The sequence below is a fragment of the Dermochelys coriacea genome, chromosome 9 (genome assembly GCF_009764565.3).
Source record: "Dermochelys coriacea isolate rDerCor1 chromosome 9, rDerCor1.pri.v4, whole genome shotgun sequence".
Lineage (NCBI taxonomy): Eukaryota > Metazoa > Chordata > Testudines > Dermochelyidae > Dermochelys > Dermochelys coriacea.
The window spans coordinates 67,895,864-67,922,900 of record NC_050076.1 but is presented as its reverse complement, the minus strand read 5'-3'; the positions used below and the strand labels follow the sequence as shown (position 1 = coordinate 67,922,900).

The 27,037-nt window shown below is 39.2% G+C and overlaps 1 protein-coding gene and 1 long non-coding RNA gene across 8 annotated transcripts in view; one reads left to right on the top strand and one right to left on the bottom strand.

Annotated features, from left to right (window-relative positions):
• DIAPH2 (diaphanous related formin 2) overlaps positions 1–27,037 on the top strand; it is an 835,399-nt gene that overhangs the window by 616,949 nt on the left and 191,413 nt on the right. For all 7 annotated transcript variants that reach the window (XM_038415147.2, XM_043492689.1, XM_038415148.2 and 4 more), the window contains one exon: positions 5,193–5,357. In XM_038415147.2, coding sequence (XP_038271075.1) covers positions 5,193–5,357 — 165 coding nt within the window. The remainder of the gene's footprint in view (positions 1–5,192; positions 5,358–27,037) is intronic.
• Positions 405–21,678, bottom strand: LOC122455879. The gene is made up of 3 exons (XR_006274384.1): positions 21,668–21,678; positions 17,324–17,326; positions 405–711 (listed from the first exon to the last, which is right to left on the bottom strand). It is a non-coding gene; the product is annotated as an uncharacterized LOC122455879 (long non-coding RNA).

Below are 27,037 nucleotides of genomic sequence, written 5' to 3'. Positions count from 1 at the left end.
AGGCTCCTTCACCTGCGCATCTACCAATGTGATATATGCCATCATGTGCCAGCAATGCCCCTCTGCCATGTACATTGGCCAAACTGGACAGTCTCTACGTAAAAGAATGAATGGACACAAATCAGACGTCAAGAATTATAACATTCAAAAACCAGTTGGAGAACATTTCAATCTCTCTGGTCACTCGATTACAGACCTAAGAGTGGCTATCCTTCAGCAAAAAAGCTTCAAAAACAGACTCCAATGAGAGACTGCTGAATTGGAATTAATTTGCAAACTGGATACAATTAACTCTAGGCTTGATTAGAGACTGGGAATGGATGAGTCATTACACAAAGTAAAACTATTTCCCCATGTTATTTCTCCCCCCCACCCCACCCCCCACTGTTCCTCTAATATTCTTCGAACAGGGAAGAGCCCAGCGCCGAATCCCCGTCCCGCAGTGGGGCGCGGGAAATGTGGCGTACAGAAGACCCACTCCCCGGTGCCGCTCTCGGGGGCCCAAGTCCTTCTGATCGAGGCACAGCCTGTGGACGGTGTGAGGCCGGTAGCGGCCCCCGGCGCGCCGGGACCAGGTCTTCTTGGAGTCGGGTTGCTTGGGAATGCAGCCCAAAGCTGGTGGTAAACTCCATCTAAGGTTAAATACTGGCACGAGACCGATAGTCAACAAGTACCGTAAGGGAAAGTTGAAAAGAACTTTGAAGAGAGAGTCTAATATTCTTGTTAACTGCTGGAATTAGCCTACCTTGCTTCAGAGTTGCAGCCGAGTTAGTCTGTATTCGCAAAAAGAAAAGGAGTACTTGTGGCACCTTAGAGACTAACAAATTTATTAGAGCATAAGCTTTCGTGAGCTACAGCTCACTTCATCGGATGCATTTGGTGGAAAAAACAGAGGAGAGATTTATATACACACACACACACAGAGAACATGAAACAATGGGTTTATCATACACACTGTAAGGAGAGTGATCACTTAAGATAAGCCATCACCAGCAGCAGGTGGGGGGAAGGAGGAAAACCTTTCATGGTGACAAGCAAGGTAGGCCAATTCCATATCATATTCTGGAAATATCATATTCTTGTTAGCTGCTGGAATTAGCCTACCTTGCTTGTCACCATGAAAGGTTTTCCTCCTTTCCCCCCGCTGCTGCTGGTGATGGCTTATCTTAAGTGATCACTCTCCTTACAGTGTGTATGATAAACCCATTGTTTCATGTTCTCTGTGTGTGTATATAAATCTCTCCTCTGTTTTTTCCACCAAATGCATCCGATGAAGTGAGCTGTAGCTCACGAAAGCTTATGCTCTAATAAATTGGTTAGTCTCTAAGGTGCCACAAGTACTCCTTTTTTTTTGCGAATACAGACTAACACGGCTGCTACTCTGAAGCAAGGTAGGCTAATTCCAGCAGTTAACAAGAATATTAGAGGAACAGTGGGGGGTGGGGTGGAGGGGAGAAATAACATGGGGAAATAGTTTTACTTTGTGTAATGACTCATCCATTCCCAGTCTCTATTCAAGCCTAAGTTAATTGTATCCAGTTTGCAAATTAATTCCAATTCAGCAGTCTCTCGTTGGAGTCTGTTTTTGAAGCTTTTTGTTGAAGGATAGCCACTCTTAGGTCTGTAATCGAGTGACCAGAGAGATTGAAGTGTTCTCCGACTGGTTTTTGAATGTTATAATTCTTGACGTCTGATTTGTGTCCATTCATTCTTTTACGTAGAGACTGTCCAGTTTGGCCAATGTACATGGCAGAGGGGCATTGCTGGCACATGATGGCATATATCACATTGGTAGATGCGCAGGTGAAGGAGCCTCTGATAGTGTGGCTGATGTGATTAGGCCCTATGATGGTATCCCCTGAATAGATATGTGGACAGAGTTGGCAACGGGCTTTGTTGCAAGGATAGGTTCCTGGGTTAGTGGTTCTGTTGTGTGGTGTGTGGTTGCTGGTGAGTATTTGCTTCAGATTGGGGGGCTGTCTCTAAGCAAGGACTGGCCTGTCTCCCAAGATCTGTGAGAGTGATGGGTCGTCCTTCAGGATAGGTTGTCACCTTGCTTGTCACCATGAAAGGTTTTCCTCCTTTCCCTCCCCTGCTGCTGGTGATGGCTTATCTTAAGTGATCACTCTCCTTACAGTGTGTATGATAAACCCATTGTTTCATGTTCTCTGTGTGTGTATATAAATCTCTCCTCTGTTTTTTCCACCAAATGCATCCGATGAAGTGAGCTGTAGCTCACGAAAGCTTATGCTCTAGTAAATTTGTTAGTCTCTAAGGTGCCACAAGTACTGCTTTTCTTTTTGTGAATACAGACTAACACGGCTGCTACTCTGAAATCTGTAAAATGAGTTTGTAACCATCCAAGCTCCACTGTGGGTAGATTGTGGACAACTGAATTGGAAAGCAGTAGGCATTGCTGATATACATGTACCTAAAAAATGCTCACAACCTCTAGTTTAGGGTTAGCATGGAAGTTTTTCCTATTTTTAAATTGTGATTAGTTTACACTACATTAAGATGTACCTTTTCCCCTATCTTACTGATTATATTTTTTTATGTCAATGGATGTTAGAAGCTAGCAGGTAAAAACATTATCTAGCACTCCACAAAACACAAAGAGCAACCTGAACATTTCAAGACCTTATAAAGAAAATCTTGGGTAGTTTAAGTTGTCTTAGTCATTTTTTCCTGATAAAAATTATACATAAATGTATAGGCAGGGCACGGTGGAACGTAAGCACCAGAAGCAAAAAACTCACCATAGATATCCCATTTGCTTCTTCGATGTTTTGTTTTTTATGCCCAGATTTCTGTTGTAAATGAACTTTGTGAGTATGTCTCATCACCTTGTAATCTAACCAATTTTCCTCTCTTTTTTGCTTTGTTTTGTTTTGTAGATAATAGTGATTTTATTTTTGGTTTGTTTTGATAAGGAAACGTGCATTCTAGCATTTTGATATACTGCTTATACCTCTAAAATATCTTGTCAGTGATGGAAAAAGAGGTTATGTTTCTGTTTGTACATTTGTGGAATTATTTTCTTCTGTAATACTTTATATACTGCATAACACTCAGGATTTTGAAGATTAAAAATGTAGAAATTCCCAGGATTAGACCAAAAGAGTGTAGGTGCTCCAAATTGGACACAGTTTATCAATAAATCCAGTACTTATTTCAAACCTGTGAGTGTCGTACTCATTAAGTTGTAGCAGTAATGTACAGACGGCAGGAAAACATATCTTTGATGTACCAGCAAGCTTTGTAGGGAATAAACCTTCCTTGGTTATTTCCCCTCATTCCAAAAAATATTTGCATATGATTTACAGTAAAATTTGTCTTAAAAGCCACGGAAAGTCTTCAAAGAAATATGAAACAGAATTGATATGTTTGAGATGATTTGGAAAAATAGGTTGCCTAGAAAGAGGTGGTCTCTCTTGCATGGACTTCTCCATGTTGTTCTTAGAATACTTTATTTAAGTTTGATTCCCTCACTTAGTCACAAACAAGGAAAATTCAATCAAAATATTAGAACTGTTTTCGATAGAGCATCTTTACACTTTGGTATTGCATTGCATAAGACTTCTAAGATTGCATAGGCTTTTGAGGTATCACCCATACCTAAGTATAATGGAAATGTTAAGAATAGAATTTCAGCCTGGATTCTCTTACCGTTATTTATGGGTGTCACAACTTGATTACTTCTCTGTCGGATTGTTTGGTTTGTGGATTGGTTGTTTTTTTGTTTTGTTTTGTTTTACGTACAGCACAGCAATTTCATCAACTGAAGTTCTGGATCAGAGGAACTTGTTTAACCATGGGCTAACAGTTTTAAATGTAGTGTGTGCCTGATCTTAAAACAAACAACAAAAGAGAGAAGTGTATTGAAGCTGTTAATAACCTTTGAAACAATGGGGGAACTCTCTCAATTCTTCCCTTAATAACGTGTGTTAACAGTTAAATATTCTCAGATATGTTTTTCTGAAGAGAGATTATTTTGTGTTTACATATAAAATGACTTCCTTTCATGTGAAGTGATAGTTGTACCAAATTTCTAATGAAAACTATTGCGAAGGTCAAGTGGATCGCTACTTGATTTCTAGCCCCTCTTCAGTTATTAATAAGTATATGCAGCATACTTGAGCGTACAACAGACTTGTGACATTTTAAACGACGGGCAGATACTGTGCATTCTTGAGTCCTATATACATCCCTACCATTTCATTCCTAATCTGCTTTTGAGGAGAGATTGACAATTTACATTTCATGTTTAATTCTTTGTTGTTTATATCACTCATGTTTTCTACCACATCCAGGGACAGTGTGTGTGTTTGTTTTTTGAATCTCTAACTTCAAATGAATGAGAGTGTCTTATTGACAGCTTAAGGGTTAATTTAAAGTATCAATTTTCACTAGCTATTTTTATGTTCATTGTTGTAAATATTGCCCATTTCAAGTAGTGATTCTCAAATGCGGTCCAGCAAGCCACTTCTGCCACAGTTGTAAAGCATCTAGTCTTTCTTTAGGCAGTAATGCTTGTCTTGTTATGCTTGATGCTTCCTGCTAGTCCAGAACTCTTAGGAGTTCAAGAAGTTTTTTTTTAAATCAATTAATCTTTAAAAGAAAAAAAAGTGAAAAATCCTTACCTCTCTGCACCCTAAATTGCTACTTTGTCTTTAATTTGGGGGTATTTGGTATAAATTCATCAATGTTCAAAATAGGAGCTATATTAAACACATAGAAGGATGTAATCAAACTGCAAAGTGAGAGATTAGTTCCATAGGTGGATATGGGCAATTAGATGCAATTCAGTGCAAATGGATATAAAATCCTACACCCATGGAGAGCACATAAACATTATAGAGGAAAAATGGGGCTCAGGAGTCATTGCATTATGGCAGGATTGTTTCATCTTGTCTTTAATACTGTCTGGTATTACTTTTTTCAGGTAACTAAGCAGGAGGATTTTCACCATTAAATGAGAGGCCATAACAAGGGGAAGTTTGCAAACCAATGATGAAATGTTCCTGACTACATATAATTCTCCCCCACCCCCATAAAATCAGTAAATATCAGGTTGGATTATAGAGCAATATTGATTAAATGAGAATATATTTTAACTTTTGTGTTATTTTGTTGTTTGCTTTAACACTGAGATGGTTATATTTACATGATCTTCCTTAACACAAACTTACAGCTTTGCTAAGAGTGCCCGAGACCAGTATGAAAAGTTGTCCAACATACATAACAACATGACCAAGTTATATGAGAATTTGGGAGAGTACTTTATCTTTGATCCCAAAGCAACAACTATAGAGGAATTTTTTGGTGATCTGAGCAACTTCCGAACTATGTTCTTGGTAAGTAAAGACTAACAAAACAGTGATACAACATTATTGTTTTTTGCTTCAATCTTTTCAGTGTTGTTTTTCCCCCAAGTGCTCATTGATAAAATAGACTGTGTGTTTTGATCCTATAACAGAGAATGACAGGTAAATCGACAGTTTAGAAACAGATTGAATTATTTTCTCATCGAGAGCTATTGATTTGCAGTCCCTTGTTCCAACCTGTTAGTTCACAATTCTTATAAAATCACATTTGGATTGATTGTTATTTAGGTATGCATATAAAATGTTCTTCTCCCTGTTTAAAAAACAAACTGAGGAAGAAAAAAAACACCCACATTTTACACATGCGCAAAAAAACTACATGAAATTGGGCAGGTCCATGTTTGAAAAATATTAAAATAAAAAACTTGTATGGTTGTCACTGGTGATGCCAAAGTTTGCATCATTCTGAAATCTAGAGACTAAGCTTTTTAGTAGAATATTGCAGTTTAGCAGACAAGAAGCTAGAAACTTTCAAAATAAGCTTTGTATCTCTGATTAAAGGAATCCCCCAAATCTCCTTTGGGTCCTAAATTGTATTATTACCAGCCAGCCAATGTTTCTGACTTGTAATTTTTTTTTTTTTTAAGAAATTTTGTTTTTTCAAAATAACATGTAAGTAGAGAAGCAGGTAGGGAGAAGAGATGGACAGAACATCACACTGTGCCTCCAGGGAATAATCAAATTGCCTTGACTTATCAGTACTACTTAGCCATTTACCACACAGCTAAAGCAAATAGATCCATATTGCCAGAAACAAGCTTTAATTCTTTAATTATCAGGATTTGCTGTATAGTAGATGCAAACTGCTCTTAAAGCATAACTTTATTACATAACTTAATTTTTTTAAACTTTAACTACAGCACATTTTAATTATTTGTAGAATATTTAATTATTTAATATTTAATTATTTGTAGAATAATACAGAATAAGTTAAAATTGTTCATTTTCCTAAGTCATTTATGCAATGCTACTATAATAAGACATTACCACTAGCACATCAGTATAAAGATTGGTCATGGACAACAGCAAGTGTAATGAGATATATCCGTGCATCTATTTTTCCTGAAATCCCATGCTAAAATTTTCAAATGTGGCAGCTTAAATTTGGGCAACTGAAATAAGTAATTCTACCCAAATAATACAATAGCTAGGGAAAAATTAGCTGATCTGTCGATTGTATTCAGATGAACAAGATTAAGCATTATGGCCAAAATCTGTCCTCAGATGTGTGTATGTAACTCCCATGAAAGTATATAGGACTTCACTGGATATTTGCCCTTGCATTTCCTAGAAGTCACATTACAGTGGGAAATCCCATTTTTATTTTGTTTAAACCCTACTACTTAATCTTCCTTCAGACTTGCTGGATATTTAGACATAGAATATCTTTTTACTCTTCAGTGCTTAGCGGTGAATTTCTGGAAAATACATTATAACTGGTTTGGACTTTTATTCTTCAGATGTTTTAAACCAAGTGGCTAGTTTTACAAAAGCATGTGGCTTTTGAGGGGACTCTACCACTAGTGGGAAGAAAAATTTGTGATATTTGTGTTTTCAGTTGGGAGAAGAGAGAACTTAAATAAGATATTCTAAGCTCTGCCAAGAATAAAAATGTAAAAAATTGTGACCTTTCCAACTGAACTGAATATATAAAAAGAACTATTCTATAGCTTCACTAATCCTGGAGGAGCTGAAAATGTCATTAATTCATGTATAAAATGTGGTTCTTCTCTGAAGAGTAATTCTGTAAGAATCTTATTTTAGGGTTCCATGTTTTTCTCACTGATATCAAAGGTGTTCATTTTGCAAGAAAAAAGATATCTCAAATATAACCCCTATAAACTCCCCCCGTGATCATAGAGTTGAGCTGGGGTCTTTCCTTCTCAGTCATCATTTCTAATAATAAAGACTCGGCAAGCCTCAGACTTGGCCTTCATTTACACTCGTGCTATCTCACTTCTCAAATTATGAATCCTCCTGCCTCCCCCCATAACACCTGTGGGAAACATATTTTCTTCAGTAATTTTGCATGGATGTAACTGATTTGATGATGTTGATAATAAATGGAATAGAGTCCAGCTCACTCCATCTTGGCAACACTGGCTGTAAAATGCTAATATGGTAAGAAGCAATAATAAAAGGCACTTTTGTTCCTGAAATCAGCAGATCTGTCTGTAAATGTACCCATGTGCAGGAAGCAGATCTATTTAGTGTAAAGGTGCATTTGTACACATCCATTTTTCAGAGTAATATGGCACTTTATAAAAAGAAATGACTGCAAAACTTTTGTGTCTTTAGTTGTTAATTTTTATCCAGTACATTTTTTCTTTTCCTGTTTTGCCAGTCTGCATTAACTTAACACCATTACTAATAATGTTGCATTTATTAATGAATAATTAAAATACAGTATATGTGTATTATAACTACTGTAAACAAATTTGAGAACAAGCAAAAAAAGTTACATTTATATCTAAGGAAAGAGAGAGACTACATAACTCATGACAAAGGTGTAAAATGAAGGGAAAGACCTCATTTTTTTTAAAAAAGACATAGTGAGTGATCATTTCTGTGTGGAAGTCACTTTAAAAGGGAATAATGAAGAGTGAAGAGACAAAAATACCAACTGAAAATAAGTATTTGTTTCATTCAGGTTAATGACAAAGCTACTATTGACTTGATTGCGGGCTGAATTTCACCCCTAGTGCCACATCATGCATTCTCTGCTCACCCAAAACTCCCATTGATTCTAAATGCAGGATTTAGCTTATTTTAGAACAGCATTTTAGATATTTTGTAGTCTTAACCACATAGAAAATATGTATTCTGTCTTGTTATTGAAATAAGTGTATATTATTTTTATTACAAATATTTGCACTGTAAAAATGATAAAAGAAATAGTATTTGTCAATTCATCTCATTCAAGTACTGAAGTGCAATCTTTGTCGTAAAAGTGCAACTTACAAATGTAGATATATTTTGTTTTATAACTCAAAAACAAAACAATATAAAACTTCAGAGCCTACAAGTCCACTCAGTCCTACTTCTTGTTCAGCCAGTCACTAAGACAAACAGTTTGTATACGTTTATAGGAGATAATGCTGCTCTCTTCTTATTTACAATGTCACCAGAAAGTGAGAACAGGCGTTCACGTGGCACTTTTGTAGCCAGCATTGCAAGGTATTTACATGCCAGATTTACTGAACATTCGTATGCCCCTTCATGCTTCGGCCACCATTCCAAAAGACATGCTTCCATGCTGATGATGCTCGTTAAAAAAAAAATGTGTTAATTACATTTGTGACTGAACTCCTTGGGGGAGAATTGTATGTCTCTGTTTCACCCACATTCTGCCATATATTTCATGTTATAGCAGTCTCATGGTGACCCAGCACATGTTGGTCATTTTAAGAAAACTTTCCCTGCAGATTTCACAAAACGCAAAGAAGGTAACAATGTGAGAGTTCTAAAGATAACTACAGCACCACCTGATTCAAGGTTTAAGAATCTGAAGTGCCTTCCAAAATCTCAGAGGGACGAGGTATGGAGCATGCTTTCAGAAATCTTAAAAAAGCAACACTCCATTGCAGAAACTACAGAACCCTAAAAAAAGAAACTCAACCTTCTGCTGGTGGCATCTTACCCAGATAATGAAAATGAACATGCATCGCTTTGCAGTGCTTTGGATTGTTATTGAGCAGAACCCGTCATCAGCATGGATGCATGTTCCCTGGAATGGTGGTTGAAGCTGAAGCGATATATGAATCTTTAGTGCATCTGGCTTGTAAATATCTTGCAACGCTGGCTACAAAGTGCCATGGGAACGCCTGTTCTCACTTTCAGGTGACATTGCAAACAAGAAGCAGGCAGCATTATCTCCTGCAAATGTAAACAAACTTGTTTGTATGAGCATTTTGCTGAACAAGAAGTAGGACTGAGTGGACTTGCAGGCTCTAAAATTTTACATTGGTTTATTTTTGAATGCAGTTTTTGTACATAATTCTGCATTTGTAAGTTCACGACAGAGATTGCACTATAGTACTTGTATTCAGTAAATTGAAAAACATGATTTCTTTTATTTTTTTTACAGTGCAAATACTTGTAATCAAAAATAAATATAAAGTGAGCACTGTACACTTTCTATTCTGTGACATAATTTAAATCAATATATTTGAAAATATAGAAAACATCCAAAAATATTTAAACGGTATTCTATTATTATTTAACAGTGTGGTTAATTTTTTTAATCTCTTGACAGCCCTATTTATTTATTTTATCCCAATTTCAGTATAATTCTTTGATTGATGTTATATACATTTGTATAATTCACACATTTGCAAATGTTTCTCCTTGAATACAAAAAATAAAAACTGTGCAGACTATTTTAATCACTTACATTGTCAGACATTTTATACTTGCTCTATATGCGTATGTTCCCTTTAAACATGATTCTGCCCTAAAATTTGTGCACACAAATCTTTGTGAGTATTTCTAAGGCACTATTTGACCTTAACAATTTACCATAAATATAAACCTCACCTGTTTCATAATTTTATTAAATGTCCAGTGTAAAAACCAACAGTATTATATTAGAATACTAAAGTCACATTTTATGGATTTTTCCTTTAAATATAATAATAAATAAAGTGAATAATAAATAAAAACTAAAGCAATACCTACAGGCCAACCAAGAACAGGACACTTTTGTGCTGGGCACTATACGAACATGAAGTAATAGACAATACCTGCCCCAGTGAGCTTAGGGCACTATTTTTAAAGGGAATTAGACACCTAATGGGAGTTAAGTGCATATTCTATGTAAAAATCTGGTCCTTTAAGGATTGTCTAGAAAGACGTTTAGTCTGTAGCAAATTGGGGTAAAGTTTCCATCTGGATGCTGTTGCTTTGCACTAACAGTTCCTTAGTGTACTTTTATCTACCCTGCTTTGAAATGGAAGTAGATTGAAGTGTACTAAGGAACTGTAGTGTGGGGCATGGGTCTCTTGAAGCTTTAAACTAGAGTAAATGGTGGATTCTCTGTACCTTGAAGTCTTTAAATCATTATTTGAGACTTCATTAATACAACCAGAGGTTAGGGATCCAGTACAGGAGTGAGTAGGGGAGGTTCTGTGGCCTACAATGTGAAGGAGTTCAGACTAGATCAGGGATCGCCAACATTTGGCACGCGCCCCACCAGGAAAAGCTGCTGGTGGGCCTGGACAGTTTGTTTATCTGCAGCGTCCGCAGTTCGGCCAATCGCAGCTCCCACTGGCCATGGATCACCATCCCAGGTCGATGTCGGCTGCAGGAAGCAGCGCGAGCCAAGGGATGTGCTGGCCACCTTCCCGCAGCCCCGTTGGCCAGAGCCCCGCTGCCAGTGGGAGCTGCAATTGGCCGAACCTGCAGAAGCTGCAGGTAAACAAATTGTCCCAGCCCGTCAGCTGATTTCCCTGGTGGGTCGCATGCCAAAGGTTGCCGATCCCTGGACTAGATGATCATGATGATCCCTTCTGACTTTAAAGTCTACGAGTCTATAAACTGTGTGTAGCAGCAGAGTCCAGATGGACGCTTAGTGTGCAGCATGCTAATACAGGATAGATTTACACCCCAATTTGCTGAAAACTGTGTATGTCTCTGTAGACAAGCCCTAAGTCTAAAGAGAGAAGAGAGATGAAGATTAGGGAGGAAAGGATGTAACACAAGCAAAATTAACATTGATAGTTAACTAACATCATGTTAGTTTCATGATTTTTTGGGGTGTGGGGCTTGGAGAGCTTCTTGTTTAAATCCTTTGGTGGGATTGTATTGGAAGAGAATTAGCTAAATGGAAAGAAAAAGAAAAAGAGAGGGGACGTAAAAGGGAGGGAGGATAGGGCAAATGAGAGAAGGCAAGGACGGGAGCATGGAGAGAGGTGGAGCAAGGCTGATGTGAAGAGACTGGATGGAAGGGAGTTGAAGTAAACAGCCAATCTGCACAGGAGAGAGAATCACAGAAATGCATGGCTGGAAGGGACCTCAAGGTCATCTAGTCCGTCCCCCGTGCTGAGGCAGGATTAAGAATACCTAAACCATCTCTGACAGGCATTTGTGTAACCTTTTCTTAAAAACCTGTAATGACAGCAATTTCACCACTCCCTTAATATCCTGTTTTAATTCTTAACTATTTTTATAGTTAGATTTTTTTTCCTGATATCTACCCTAAATCTCCCTGGCTGCAAACCTAGCTGATTTCTTCTTGTCCTACCCTCATTGTGCATGGAGAACAATTGATCACCATCCTCTTTATAACAATATTTTACATATTTGAAGTCTGTTACTATTCCCCCTCAGCTTTCTCCTCTAGACTAAACATACCCAGTTCTTTCAACGTTTCCTTATGTGTAATACTTTCTAAACCTCTTTTGTTGTTGTTGTTGTTCTTGGTTTCCTCTGGGTTCTTTCCAGGTTATTCACATCTTTCCTAAAGTAAAGAGTCTGAAACTGGACACGGTACAACATCTGAGGCTTCACTAGTGCATGTCAAGCAAAAAATTAGTTCTTGTCCCTTACATGCAATACTTCTGTTAGTACATCCCAGAATGACATTTGTTCTTTTTTGCAACAGCATAATGTTGTTGACTTATATTCAATTCGTGTCCCTCCCCACTCTGAACTCTAGGATACAGATGTGGGGACCTGCATGAAAGAACCCCTAAACTTATTTCTACTATCTTAGGTTAAAAACTTCCCCAAGGCACAAATCCTTCCTTGTCCTTGATGGGTAATGCTGCCACCACCAAGTAAGTAAGACAGAGATTCGGGAAAAAGACCACTTGGAGTTCCTGTTCCCTAAAATATCCCCCCAAACCCTTTCACCCCCTTTCCTGGGGAGGCTTGAAAATAATATACCAACCAAATAGGTAAACCAGATTCTTAAAAAACAGAACTTTATTATAAAGAAAAAAAGTAAAAGAAGCACCTCTGTAAAATCAGGATGGAAGGTAACTTTACAGGGTAATTAGATTCAAAACACAGAAGATTCCCCTCTAGGCAAAACTTTAAAGTTACAAGAAACTGTGATAAACCTCACTCTAAGCATAGGGAAAATTCACAACCTAAAAACAAAAGATAATCTAATGCACCTTGCCTTACTTACTTACTTTTTTTGCAATATTGAGACTCATTTTAGGATGATTTTAGGAGGAGGAGTTTTCTGACCTGATGCTTCTCTGCTTCCCCAGAGAACACACACAACAAAAAACTCAAACAAAGCCTTTCTTCCCTCCCCCAGATTTGAAAGTATCTTCTTTCCCATTGGTCCTTTTTGTCAGGGTCTAACCAGTTTATGTGAGCTTCTTAACCCCTTACAGGTAAGGAGGAATTCTAGGCTACCCTTAGCTGTATGGTTATGACAATTTGTGATCCATTATAGTACCTAGATCCTTTTCTGCTGGACTGCTGCCTAGGCAGTTATTCCCCATTTCGTAGTTGTGCATTTGATTTGTTGAATTTATTGAATTTCATCATCTTGATTTCTGATCAATTCTCCAATTTATCAAGATCATTTTGAATTGTAATCTTGTCCTCCAAAGTGCATGTAACCTCTCCCAGCTTTGTGTCATCTCCTCTCCATTATTCAAGTTGTTATAAGAACAGTCAGGGTCAAAACTGTACAAAGCAATCTGATGATATCAGTGACAGACAACCCTGGCTTAAACTGTACACAGCACTCTGATGTCATCATCGGTGTCAGACAACTGCTGCTTAAACTGCTTTTTCATCTGCTCCTGCCAGTTCAAGTCTCTGGCTGCCTCCTGTCTTCAGTTTCTTCCCTTCTTTTCTCAAGACCATATATGGGGAGTTAAAGGAAGTTGCTTCATGGATCCTATTGCCCCCAGAAAAGGGAGAAGGGTTCTCCAGAGTTCTGGATCTGCAAGGCACTTCAATTTGTAGATATATTGCACAACATGTCCTGCTAGTGTTCTCTGTTTGTTTAGAGATCTGGATATCTATATCTTTTCTTAAACACTCAAAAATATATATATTTATATGTAGACTTTGTTGCAGTGTGGGGGGAGGGTAGTGAATTGAGAATTTACTTTAAATCAAAGTTTCCCAGACTCATCTCAGATTTATAAACTTCAGATTGCACCATTAATCTTTCACTTTTAAGTGAAGTGTCATTTGGCTAAAGGATAAAGCTATGGAAATACCAAAACCCCATGCCTCAACTCCAATGCATCCAAAGCCGCAATCAGCACACAGTGGCATGGCACTGGTGCAGACAGTGACTAACTCTTCGACCCCCTCACTGCGCACTCAGTGCACACACCAGCACAGCTTATGGTGCTGACATATACACCACGGTTCCCAGTACTGACTATCATGCAGCCTCCAGTATAGATGATACCACAGCAGTTCCTATGGCACAAAGAACTCTTAATCCAGTTCTACACGTGACTCTCCCATTCTCTTCACCGACGTGTCCCGGCACATTCGGCACAGAGTCTTCTTACAACTCCATCACGTTCTGCTCCACCTTTTTTGAGCGATGAGGAGGAGGATGAAGAAGGGAAAATAGACTCCCCTCGAAAATCTCCTGCCCACCATGAGACATCCAAAATGGGATCCCCTCAGGGGGTGTATTATACTGATCCCAGACATTCACAATGGTACAGCCAACCCTGGGGCTCACCTATGTCCCTTTCACCCCAATGAGCATACTGGAATCTGTGGGCGACATACCCCACACAACAGGGATTGCCTACAACATCCAGACTAAGTACACACCAATTACCTGCACCTTTGGTACCTGGATCTTTGGAACCAGCAGGGTAAGGAGATGAAGAGGAGGAAGAACCCTGAGACCAGGGCACTATATACTCACCCGTCGTCATCCTCCCCAGATGACACCGTCATGCTGCCTCCTCCCCCTAATATCAGGGCTGATTTCAGACAATTCCAGGAACTATTTAAAAGGGTGGCGAGTTCTCTGGACATCTCTGTGGAAGAGGTAAAGATTCAGGGGTCAAAGTAACTTAAAGGACTTACCGGTACACCAGAGTCCTGAGCGGGGGGGCAGGGCCTCAACCGGAAGAGGCAGGGCCTTTAAATCCCCAGGCCCTTTAAATCTGCTCAGGACTCCGGCGTACCGGCCCCCCCAGGCCTGCGATTTAAAGGGCCTGGGGTTCCCGGCCCTTTAAATTGCCGCCAGAGCCCTGCTGCCAGAGCCCCGGTGCTCAGGCTGCGATGTAAAGCCCCAGGCCCTTTAAATCGCCACCCCAGGGCTTTAAATCACCGGCCTGGGGAATCCGGTAGAGTCAGACTGGACCAGCTTACTTTCACCTCTGTCCAGGGGACAAAGCACAAACTAGTGGACATTTGGAATCCATCCTCTTCTTCCTAAATCTATTTACCTATGAACTATACTATAATGGAACCTGTCAAAACTATTTGGCAGATCTCTGCAACTGCTCCTCCAACCCGCAAGAGGTCTGACAAAAAATATTTTGTGCCAGCCTAGGACACAGAGTTTCTCTTCTCCCATCCAACACCCAATTCACTGATGGTCAACACAGACCATGAATGTGGCAGACAACAGCAGCCCAAGAAAACACCTTATGATAAGGACTGGAAAAGGCTCGATCTTTTTGGGCACCAGGCTTACATCTTTGGATAGCCAATTCTGAGGCCTTTCTGGCAAAATATGATTACAATAATTACACAAAGTTTTTTTCCAAATGTATTGACTTTATTTATGAAGTTATAAAAGAAGAATTGACAGCAATTGTATCAGAGGGACAGCTCATCTCTAGAACAACTCTCCAAGCTGCACTGGACTCTATGGATACAGCTGCAAAATCAGTGGCGACCGCAGTGGTGATGAGAAGGGCCTCGTGGCTCCATCTCTCCGACTTCCTTAGGGAAATGCAATCCACGGTCAAAGACTGACAATTCTCTCCATATGCTCAAAGATTCACAGGCAACACTCTGATCTCTAGATCCAAGAAAAGACAGTGGAGTTACTATGCCCCTCAACGCTACCGCCACGCTACATATTCACAACAACAATGGCAGTATGAGTTACAGGATCGCAAATAGAGGCTATCAAGGAGAGGACAGCCTACTCCTCCAGCAGCTGCATTGCAGCCATCGACAGGGGGACAACAAATTTGAAGCCTTGGTCGAGGGCCGAACAACCCCATGCCTTTTTGTGCTGAAGATGTCTTCTCTTTCCCGACCATTCAGAGATTGCCTAGTTCCATTTTATCCAATCTGGAAAACCATCACATCCACCAGATGCATGCTAGAGATGCATACAAACTAGTTACACCATCTGTTTTCTTTTCAAACCCCCTACCCACACTCCCTCCCTGTCTCTCTTCAGGGATCCCTCTCACAAACATCTACTGTGTCGGGAGATTATCCACCTCATACATCTAGGAGCAGTAGAACTCGTTCCAACAAGACACAAATGGAGGGTATTTTATTTCCACTATTTTCTCACAAAGAAAAAGTCGGGCAGGTGGAGACCATACTCGATCAGGACCATGAGTGAGAGCTCAACAACAACTACGCAACTACACATATTCCAAGAGTGGGGTTTCCCAACAATAGACCTCTCTGCAACTGTGCGAAATACCAAATGCCCCAGGTTTTGCTCCATGGCAGGTCTTAGTACACATTCTCTAGGCGAAGTCTTTCTCATCGAGTGGAATGCTCTCCTCTTATATGCCTTCCCTCCTACCCTCCTCCTGGCTCAAGTGATCCACAAGATCAGACAGGGCAGAGCCACAGTAATCCTAATAGCCCCCACATGGCCCTGACAAATCTAGTATCCTTACCTTCTCCCCCTGGCAGTGCATCCACCACACATGCTCCCAGTTCTGCCTCATCCGCTGTCCCAGGGTGCAGGTCACATCCTGCATCCGTATCCTCAAAGATTCCACCTGAGAAAATGGCTCCTCCATGGCTCAAGGGATCTGAGTTGACCTGCTCAGAAGATGTACAAAACATATTATTAAATAGTAGTAGAGCAACTACCTGCCACACAGATCTACACAAGTGCCAGCAATTCAGTGCCTGGTGCCAACAAAAACAGATGGTATCCATTTCAGCCTCCTTACCCTTAATATTAGACTACTTCTTAGATCTTAAAATGGCAGGCCTTTCCATGAGTTCAATAAGAGTATACGTCTCCGCTATCACGGCATTTCACCACAAAGTGGATCAACTCTGTCTTTGCTCGCCCACTCACCAAACATTTCCTCAAAGGCCTCACCAACATGTACCCAGAACTACCTGATCCTACTACACCATGGGACCTCAGCCTAGTCCTTCAGGCCCTCACCAGTTCCCCATTCGAACTCATGGCTACATGCTCAATATTATACGAAGGTGGCATTTCTAGTGACAATTACATCTGTCAGCAGTGTAGGAGAGTTGTGTGCTCTCATGGCAGATCCCCTCATACGCTATCTATTTTAAAAGATAAAGTATCCCTGAGAACGCACCCCAAGTTTTTACCAAAAGTCATCTCAGCCTTCCATCTGAACCAATCCATTCACCTACTGACATGCTATCCCAAGCCTCTTAAGTCCACACTTCATATTCTCGATGTATGGCAGGCAATGGCTTTTTGCATAGACAGAACAAGACCATTTTGTAAATCACCCAAACTGTATGTTTCCATCACTAAACACTCCAAAGGGAGTGCCATATCCAAACAGAGGCTCTCCAAGCGGATATCTGCTTGCATAAAACAATGCTGTCATCAATGTGACCGACAACCTCCTATGGGGATTCGCACACTTCCACCAGAGCCCTATCAACCTCCATTGCTTTCCTTAACAACGTACCCATCATGGACATCTGTAGCGCTACAAACTGGACCTCAGCCCATATCTTTACACAGCATTATGCATTAGAGCAACAGGCAACATCTGATGCTTCTTTTGGACTCACTGTCTTCTGCCATGACTTCAACTCCAAAGTCCCCTCCTTCTACCGGAGGGCACTGCTTTGAAGTCACCTAAAGGGGAGCACTCACAAGGACAGCACTCAGAGAATAGAAAGTTACTCACCTTGTGCAGTAACATAGGTTCTTCAAGATGTGTCCCTCTGTGGGTGCTCCACTTCGAGATGTGTCCCTCTGTGGGTCCTCCTCCCTTCTACTTCGGAGTTTATCGCTTAGTCTCTCCAATAGAGAAGAAATAAAGGTGGGATTAGTCGCACAGCACAAGTTAACTGCCTGAAGTGGTGCAAGATGGGGGCTGAAAGTGCTAACAGGCATTCTCATGGCACTTTTGTAGATGGCATTGCAAGGTATTTAAGTGCCAGATATGCTAAACATTTGTATGCTCCTTCATGCTTCAGCCACCATTTCAGAGGACATGCTTCCATGCTGATGACGATTGTTTAAAAAAAGTTCATTATTTAAATTTGTGACTGAACTCCTTGGGGGAGAATTGTATGTCTCCTTCTCTGTTTTACCCGCAATCTGCCATATATTTCATGTAACAGCAGTCTCGGATTATGACCTAGCACATGTTGTTTGATTTACCAACACTGTCACTGCAGATTTGACAAAATGCAAAGATTTGCAAAGTGTGAGATTTCTAAAAATAGCCTCCACACTTGACCCAAGGTTTAAGAATCTGAAGTACCATCCAAAATCTGAGAGGGATGAGGTATGGAGCATGCTTTCAGAAGTCTTAAAAGAGCAACACTCAGATGCGAAAACTACAGAACCCAAACCACCACTTCTGCTGGTGGCATCTGACTCGGATGAAAATGAACATGCATCGGTCCACGTTACTTTGGATCTTTATCAAGCAGAACCCATCATCAGCATGGATGCATATCCACGGGAATGGTGCTTGAAGCATGAAGGGACATATGAATCTTTAGCGCATCTGGCACATAAATATCCTGCGATGCTGGTTACAACAGTGCCGTGCAAACATTAAATGCTCTCACTTTCAGGTGACATTGTAAACAAGAAGCAGGCAGCATTATCTCCTGCAAATGTAAACAAACTTGTTTGTCTGAGCGATTTGCTGGAGTATGACTGAGCGGACTTGTAGGCTCTAGAGTTTTACATTGTTTTATTTTTGAATGCAGTGATTTTTTTTGTTCAAAATTCGACGTTTGTAAGTTCAACTTTCATGATAAAGAGATTGCATTACAGTACCTGTATTAGATGAATTGAAAATACAATTTCTTTTGTTTTTTACAATGCAAATATTGTAATAAAAAGTAAATATAAAAGCACTCTACACTTTGTATTCTGTGTTGTAATTGAAATCAATATAATGAAAATGTAGAAAAATCCAAAAATATTTAAATAAATGGTATTCTGTTATTTAACAGTGCGATTAATCGTGATTATTTTTTTTAATCGCTTGACAGCCCTAAACGAGACTATATACAGATCTACTGGAAAGGGTAAAACCCCTCATGTTCCAGGACATAAGCCGAACAATAAACAATGCAGTTGATGTAACAGGGCCTCCTTGATCCCACATCTGTCTCGGTCTACAAACCATGCAGAGACCCTCGTGCTGGTTCAACACCCTGTGCAGTTTGTTTATTATTGAGTCCCACTACCTTCACAGAATACCTAGCGTCTTTACAAGCAGGGGGAGAGCAATCTCTCTCTCTCTTACTGCCTGCTTTCCCCCTTTTCATTTCTTTCCTGTGTCTATTTGTGGGCTCTGGCTAATGGCTTAATTAGCCTTTTTGCCCTACCCCACCCACAAATTAGGCACAGGTCTGCCTCGGAAGCTCCAATCTGCTATGAACAGAGAACTGGCTCAGGGTTTCCTACCTAGCGCTCTGTTACAGTTGGGAAGAAACTGCCTGATAAGTTATTACATAAGTTATATAAGTTATTACATAATTGTCCACCTACAGGGTTTTTTTTCTCCCTTTCTGCTACAATATCTTTCTCTGTCAGAAACAGGATACTGCAGTAAATAGACTAGTGATCTTTGGTATAGCCAGTTGTATGTTTCTGTGTTCTGGTTCACAGCCACTGATAACTCCCTTCTAACTTTACAGTATTCCAGGGTTTCATGGCTCATTTAGTAAGTTTCCAAGCTGGCTAAACAAATAGCCCATCAGGATGTTCTTAAGGATGGAGTGAAAAGAAAAGTCAAAATTAAATGAAGTTAAAGATATGTTCTAAATGCCTCCTGTGAACATTCCATATAAATATCGAGTGACTGACTTCAACATAATTTACACAAAAATAACACAACTGAAGTCAAGTTACTTTAATGTTACTAAGATATTTAGTCTCACGGGCAAACTCATGTTGTTCTCTTCAGAGAAGTGTAGAGTGAATGGTTTCAATGAGTACTTAAAAAAGAATAATTAGATTATTAGTTTCTGAGTGAAAAATAGTCACCAACCCTTGTTTGCTATTTTAAGCAGATTATGGTTACTTTGGGTCAGAAGCAAATGTACATATTTTTTCTTCTCTAATTGTTATCTTCATCAAAAGTTAAACATATATTGCTGAGAACAGAAAAATAATATTTAATAGGAATTTAGAATAAAACTAGTTTAAACAAGATATATGTGTCAATTAGTTTTAATAAGACATAAGCTTCCACAGTGCATTTAAAAAGGGCCTAAATGGATAAATTAATCTTTAACAACATTTTGGGGATGTTGCTTTTTTTGTCTCATCTAAAAATGAATGTGTCCAAAAAAATGACTTCTTTTCCTAGTGGGATTTGTTCTAGGTTTTCAGAAGTTATGACAATAAATGACAAGATATCACAGAGCTTTTTAAAATCCCAAGCAGTCAATGTTAGGCCAAAAACTAACTTTCATTGTCGTGATCAAAGCATATCAGTGACTGCAAAATAAGAGAAAATTCCCTTGAGTCTTGCAGTTCATCTTCACATATGATTTTTTCAGCAAAATGTTCCCTATGAATAAGTTATTATTGCATTATCCCTTAGCATCAGGAAGAAAGAAAGTTATAAGGGAGGCAATATGTGATGGTGCAGTGGCTGACCTTTCTCAGTTGCTTTGTGAACAGCTACAGATATTGATTACTATCAAAATGTTTTCCATGCTTTGGAAAAGGGCACTTAGCCCAACAAGCCTGCCTTGTTTGTTTCTTTGTTTTTCTCTTCTCCCCTGATTTCCAACTTTATTTTTGAATCACTTCTCCTCCTCCACATACCAAGTTGCCATTAAAATGTCTAATTGTTTCTCTTACATAGTTTTTACCACTACATGATTAGCTTTGTGCTTTAAAGGTAGTGATGTGATGATTTTTGGTGATGTGATGATTATAACAGCAGAAAATACACTGTAGAGTTAGTCATAAGGGCCTTCAGTCAAGGGACTGCTTTAAATCTGGAAGGCTGTCAGCCATATGACTGCAACTAGTCAAATACAATTGACAGCAATCCTGGCTAGTAATCTAGTCAACTATAGATTTCAGAGTAGCAGCCGTGTTAGTCTGTATTCGCAAAAAGAAAAGGAGTACTTGTGTACTAGAGACTAAGGTGCCACAAGTACTCCTTTTCTTTTTGTTCCCTATAGGTCATGATGGTACACTAAGCTATTATGGTTCCATCTAGAGATGCAGGAACTAGAAAGAGAACCGTCCATTATTCTGATTTACAAAAGCTATGCCTGCACCTCCTTCTCCTTATCTTTTTTTTTTTTTTTCTGTCCTTGCTGGAAGCATAGAGCAGGCAGGTCAGTCATCTTTACCAGGCCTTCCCTTTTCTGATTCTTCTGCATGGAAGAAGGAAGAAAATAATAAATCGAGGAGGCAAAACAGCCTTTACCTCAGGATGCTCAGGACCACCCTTCCATCCCTGCATCCCTTTTGGTCTCTCCTTCGCTTGCAGTCTCTCTTGGATTAGACTGGTTCCCTGTCCTCACAATGGCTGTGTTGGCAATTCTACGTAAACAGGACTAAATGATTAGAGAGTAGTTCTGTTGAGTAAGACGGTGCCATTTTTACACAGATGTTTTACAGAAGAGACATTAATTTCTTGTATCATTGATTTAGTCTTTTCTCTAATGAGGGTAAACTCAATCTCCTTTATTCTTGGTTTATAACTGAATCATAGATCAGGGTAAGTACCATTGGGCAGGTACACTGCCTTTTATGCTCTGTTTAGTGCAGCTTGGGGTACTTAACAAATGTTAATAGTGATTCAGGTTGTTAAGCAAGATACCATTTTACTCCATTTTACTATGGATCCTTACTTTAGCCAACCAAATTCTTATCAAATGCTCTGTGACATTGTCTTGGACATGCAGGAAGAAACAGAGGACGTGATTCAATTAGGTCACAACTTGATTAACTTGACTTATCTGAGAACTACCAGCAATAATTCATACGGTGCAGGTCATGATTCCTTTCTTAATTGTTTCCATTTGGTAGAGAGCTGCCATTAGATCCCCACTCCTCCAACCAGGTCCCAGGCTATTGCTGGGACTCTTCCACCCTCCCTTCTTATGAAGGTTAAGAGGTTGAGGAAGGGCGGTTGTCTCCTCACTGTGCCAAATATTAAGAGCCCCAACTCCACTCCCCAGCATCTTTAGGGGATGCCTTTCCCTAAGTCTACTTTAAATTCTGCTTTATCAGGGAACAGGACATTGATGTGTGGAACAAGTACCTGCAATGGATACCTGCTCGGTCATGACAGTTTGAACCTAACCTCCTGATCTACATCTCTGGGTCCCTGAGCTGCTGTGGAAAAGGCAAAAAAAAAACCACACCACCGTGGCCACTTCGGTGCTGAGGGAAAAATTCCTTCCCAGTTCTCAGAAAGGTCACTAGCGCAATGCCAATAGCAAAAATCCCAGCCTGTATTAATCCAACAGGTAGAAAGGTGGGAGCTGTAAATTCAGGCATGAGAGGAGGCTCAGGGTGGAGGAACAGGGCTTTTGTGACCTACCCCAGAGGCACAGGACCAGTGGCTTGCTGTGGCTCAACAAGCACCCAGCTGATGCCTTCCCCCACTTCCTGCCACCTCCTCTCAACCCCTGAGGAAGGGGAGGAAAGACCCACAACTCTTTTTTTCTCATCATTTCAGGCAAAATCACCTTTGAGGTTGAGTGGGTTGCATTCTAAATACCTAACATTCGTTTTGTTTTAATTTGTCGTTCTTGGCATTTCCTTAACTAATTCACTGAAATTCTTTAAGAAAAACTCTTCTCTTACGAAGATGTGATGGCTGTTTTCAGTCAAATTAACTCTTCAAGGTATTCCTTCAGAAACCCCCACAAAACTGTATTGTATCTTATTTACCTAGGCATTTAGAGAAGGACTCCCCAAATAAGGAGGGTGACTCACAAGATTTATTATCTGCAGGCTCTGCCTTTTATGCAGATACATTTACAAGCACATATTGACAGGTCTAAAACTAATATTTGAAAACAGAATGTCTGCCAGAAAAAAAGTTGGACTCAATTGGAAAAGGTGATCACAAGTATTTAATGGCCTGGCTGTCACAAGTTACAGATAAGCTTTTTTCTTATTCTTTTTCCACATGAGCAAATTATGTCTGATAGTTTGTGTCTCAACAATAACTCTGCTTTCCTGAACCCAAGTATCCCTGCTTGTGCTTGAGTAAGAGATGGTCTTTAAATTAGATTGTGAAGACATGAAGCACAGTTTATAGTCCAAAGTGAGTAAACATTTAAGCATATATGGGCAGTTTATCAGTTGATAGTGTAGATGAATGGGTTCCTGTAAAAGAAAAAAACAAACTCAGCTGTAGTTTTGTATCAACAATGACCATTGATTGTCAATCAGTCAGCATATGGAGGATGCACTTTGAGGTTACTCAGTGGTACAAAAGCTGTTCTTTGTGCTCCAGCAAAATGTAAAGCATGATTAACTGTTAATGAATTGACAGCCAGCATTAGCCCACACGTATCCCAAGTGTTTCTAGATTTCATAAAGCTAGTTGTCTCTTGTCCACTTTAAAATGGAGAGAACTGAGCATTTGTTTTACTTCCTTCACAAGAAAAATGTTTTTTTCACCATGGTAGTTTTCAGTGTGTTTTAGCACGAATGCCATTTCAGTTAACCTTGTAATCCTTCCTTCCAGTTTGTTGCATTTGCTTGCTATACATTGCTTAAATGAAATTGCAAGCTGTTCAGCACAGAGACCATTTCTTCCTGGATTATTTACCAGACCCTCTATGAATGGGTACAATTCTCAGTGGGTCCATAATAATAATTAATAATAAATGATGGTCTGTGTTTGTACATTGTCTAGCACAACGGAGTCCTGATCCATGACTGGGGATCCCAGGTGCTATGGTAATACTACTATGGTATGGTAATACCACAGCTACTAATAGATTCATAGATTATAAAGCCTGAAGGGACTATGTGATCAGCTAGTCTGACCTCCTGCACAATACAGACCATAGAACTTCCATGAATTTATTCTTGTTTACATTGGAGCATATTTATTTTAGAAAAACATCCAATCTTAATCTTAAAATTGTCAATGATGGAAAGGCTACCACAGCCCTGGGTAAATTGTTCCAATGATTAATTAACCTCATTTCCAGTCAGATTTATCGCGCTTCGACACCGAGCCCCCACATTTTGTCATACCTGTGTCTGCTAGATTGAAGAGTCCATTTTGGTTCCCCATGTAGGAACTTATAACATGTTCTCAAGTCATCCCTTTACCTTAGTAAACAAAGTTGACCAAACTGAAATCTTATTGTATGTCTTGAATGCCTGGCAAATTGAATAAATAAATTGAGACCAAACTGAGATGTAGAGATCTGCCCACCAGCTTACTATGGTATGGTTAAATATCCGTATTCAGAATGCTTAGAAAGTAACGGGTCCATGGAATAGTCTTAAAGATGCCTGTACAGGGGTAGCAGAAAGGTATGGAAAAATAAACAGTAGAAGTTCCAAATTTTTGCTGGCAAAGCCTTAGGCTAAGAAGGACTCATTCAACATAAAATTTGGATCCAAAGATCTTCTGAATGGAATCCCATTATGAGGTCTTTCAATGTACTTATTAATCAAAGTGGCTCCTGCTGGGTTCATATCGAGAGACAAAGCAATTTTATGATTCTGCACACCACCTAAACTACATAGCTCTACACCAGTGACTAAACATGTACAGTGGTAGAGTAAGCCCAAATAGACACTGGATTTAATCTTACCTAATAGCTCCCACCTGGCTCCTTGTCCCTACCAGTCCCGTGTTCATACTTACAGTGCTGTGTACTAGATCCTTTCTACACTTAAGTACATGAAGTACTAAAAGAACATGGAGCTAAAAAGTGATAAAGATTGTAACACAGCTGATCATAACTGAAATACAATGGAAAATTAATCTGACCAATGTTATGCTACATTAAAAACATCATCATGAAATTATAAAAAGGAACATTGCAGTCTCCACACCAGTACCTTCAGACCTTTTATCAATTCCCTTCTGAATGGAGGCTGCTATATCATCCTTTACTCTCTGCAGCGTTACCTAGGCATTAATTAACTTACATCAATCCTGCACAATCTTCTTTGCAACTCTTGGCAGGTCTCGCATTCTCCATTAACTCTCCCAAAGGTTTTTCAACGGAGAACTTTCTTCCTGGGAGTAATTTTTAATGCACAATATCAAGGTCAGAGTGTGCCAAGGTTTCTGAGTCTTTGCACTTGAGCTGCTCACTCTAGAGAATGATCTTACAGTATTATTTTACCTTGATTTTAAATGAATACAGTGCTGGCAAGCTCTGTTAAGTTCTCTCTACACATGCAGAGCGAACATGCAATGATCAAAGCTTTTGCATACTGCTCTACCAATGAGCTTCCACCCTGACCCAGAAGGACCACTTTCTGAGATGAGAGAGTAGTTCAGTAGCTACAGTCCTTTCAGGCTGTGCTGAGATTTTATGCTATGGATCTCTGTCCAGTAGAATCTAAACTAAGGCCACCAATTCATTTCATTAACATCAGAGAATAGCTACTTTTGATCACTACATTCAGAGGCCAGATTTAAAACAGCTACCTGAGTGCCTCTGTATTCCTTTATTTTTCTCCATTTTTTATTTGTTTTATTTGTATTCACCTGGCTTGATCGTTGTGGCTGAGTATTGTATTGTGACAAAAAAACTAAATAAATGAAATTATAACAACTAATGGTTAATTAGAAAACTTCATGAAAGTTGCATATCTTTAGCTTAAAGTGGAAAAGAACTAAAAATCTGTGTGTAGCCAGTTTCTGTCATTTTGCTTTTAATGATGTGTACATTTTGTTGAAGTGTAACTACTCATTTCAAATCTTCCGTTAATTATCTGAATGATGGCTTTCCATGTCAATTATGAAGTCAAGATTTTGATTTTTATCAAATATTTTAAATATTTGGGTGGAAGTAGCAATTAAGACTGTAGTCTAAAATCTATTCTCCTAAAATCTATTTTTTCAAATGTACAGCACATAAATGTATTATATAAAGTTAAAGGACATACAGCATGGTTGGCTTTTTGTTACTAGCCCTGATCTTTAACCACTCTCATCTCATTACACATGGAAAACCACTGTTGCATTAATCTACTATATTGTCATCTTCAGAAGTTATGCTGTGGTGTTAAGATGGTTAGCAAAGCCCATCTCCCCACTGAATATACCACAGTAGCAGTGTTTGCCAGGAGTCATAATCTCTAATGAGATCACTCAGAAGTTCCATTTCAGACATGATGCCTCTGATGCATGAACCACAAGATTAAATCACGAGTGCAATCATGATTTTTACTCTTATTGTTTCATATTCACCCACTGGAAATCACAAGGTTTGCCTGCTACTTTTTATACTACCTTGGTTCGTCATGTTTCAGGGTTCCTTTCCTTTGTTATTAGGTTAACATTTTATTTGAGTTTGTCATTCATCCTAAAGAGGTAATGGAATACTCAGATATTTAATGAGAAAAAAAACATTTAGTATGGCAACACTTAAGTGAACAACCTGCTGGACTTAAAAAATCTTTGCAGTCCTGTAGCTTATAGATTCATTTCCAGTTAATCAAAGTTCACTATTCTAATGAGCTGTGACGAGAAAGACGTTTTTTTCTTACAATTTCAGGTTGTGTTTTTTGCAGTTGTAAGGCAAATTTAAAGGAAGGCCTTAGGGATCAGAGCCAGCCTTTATTATCAGTGCATGACTGCTTTGTAACTAACTGCATCTTTAATATCCAAGGAGATTTGCACACTACAATCTATTTCTTTGTTCTTCTTTTTAATAATTTATCTTTGTGATGCTATTCACAACTGTGTTAGTGTGCAAAGATCAGTTTGTCCCTCAAACCTCAAGATATGTACAGCATGTAAGAGATGCATTAATTTTTTATTTGGTTCTTAAGGAAGCTGAGCAGTAAGCTGGCTGTGCTGAAAACAAGAGGCTTACTTCAGTGAATCCTAACAAACACAAGGGGGAACATGTACTCACATTTTTCTTCAACTTGCTTCCTAAACAACAGATAATTTTCCTCAAAGAATGTATTTCTCTGCCCAGAAGGAGTCATTTGTACAATTAAGCTCAAATGAACTTTTCATCTGATCTTCAATGCGGTAGTGAGGAAAAAAAAATATTAACCTGAAAGCTGTCTGGTACTCTACACCAACAAATATACTTAGGATTGTGTTTGTCCATGATAT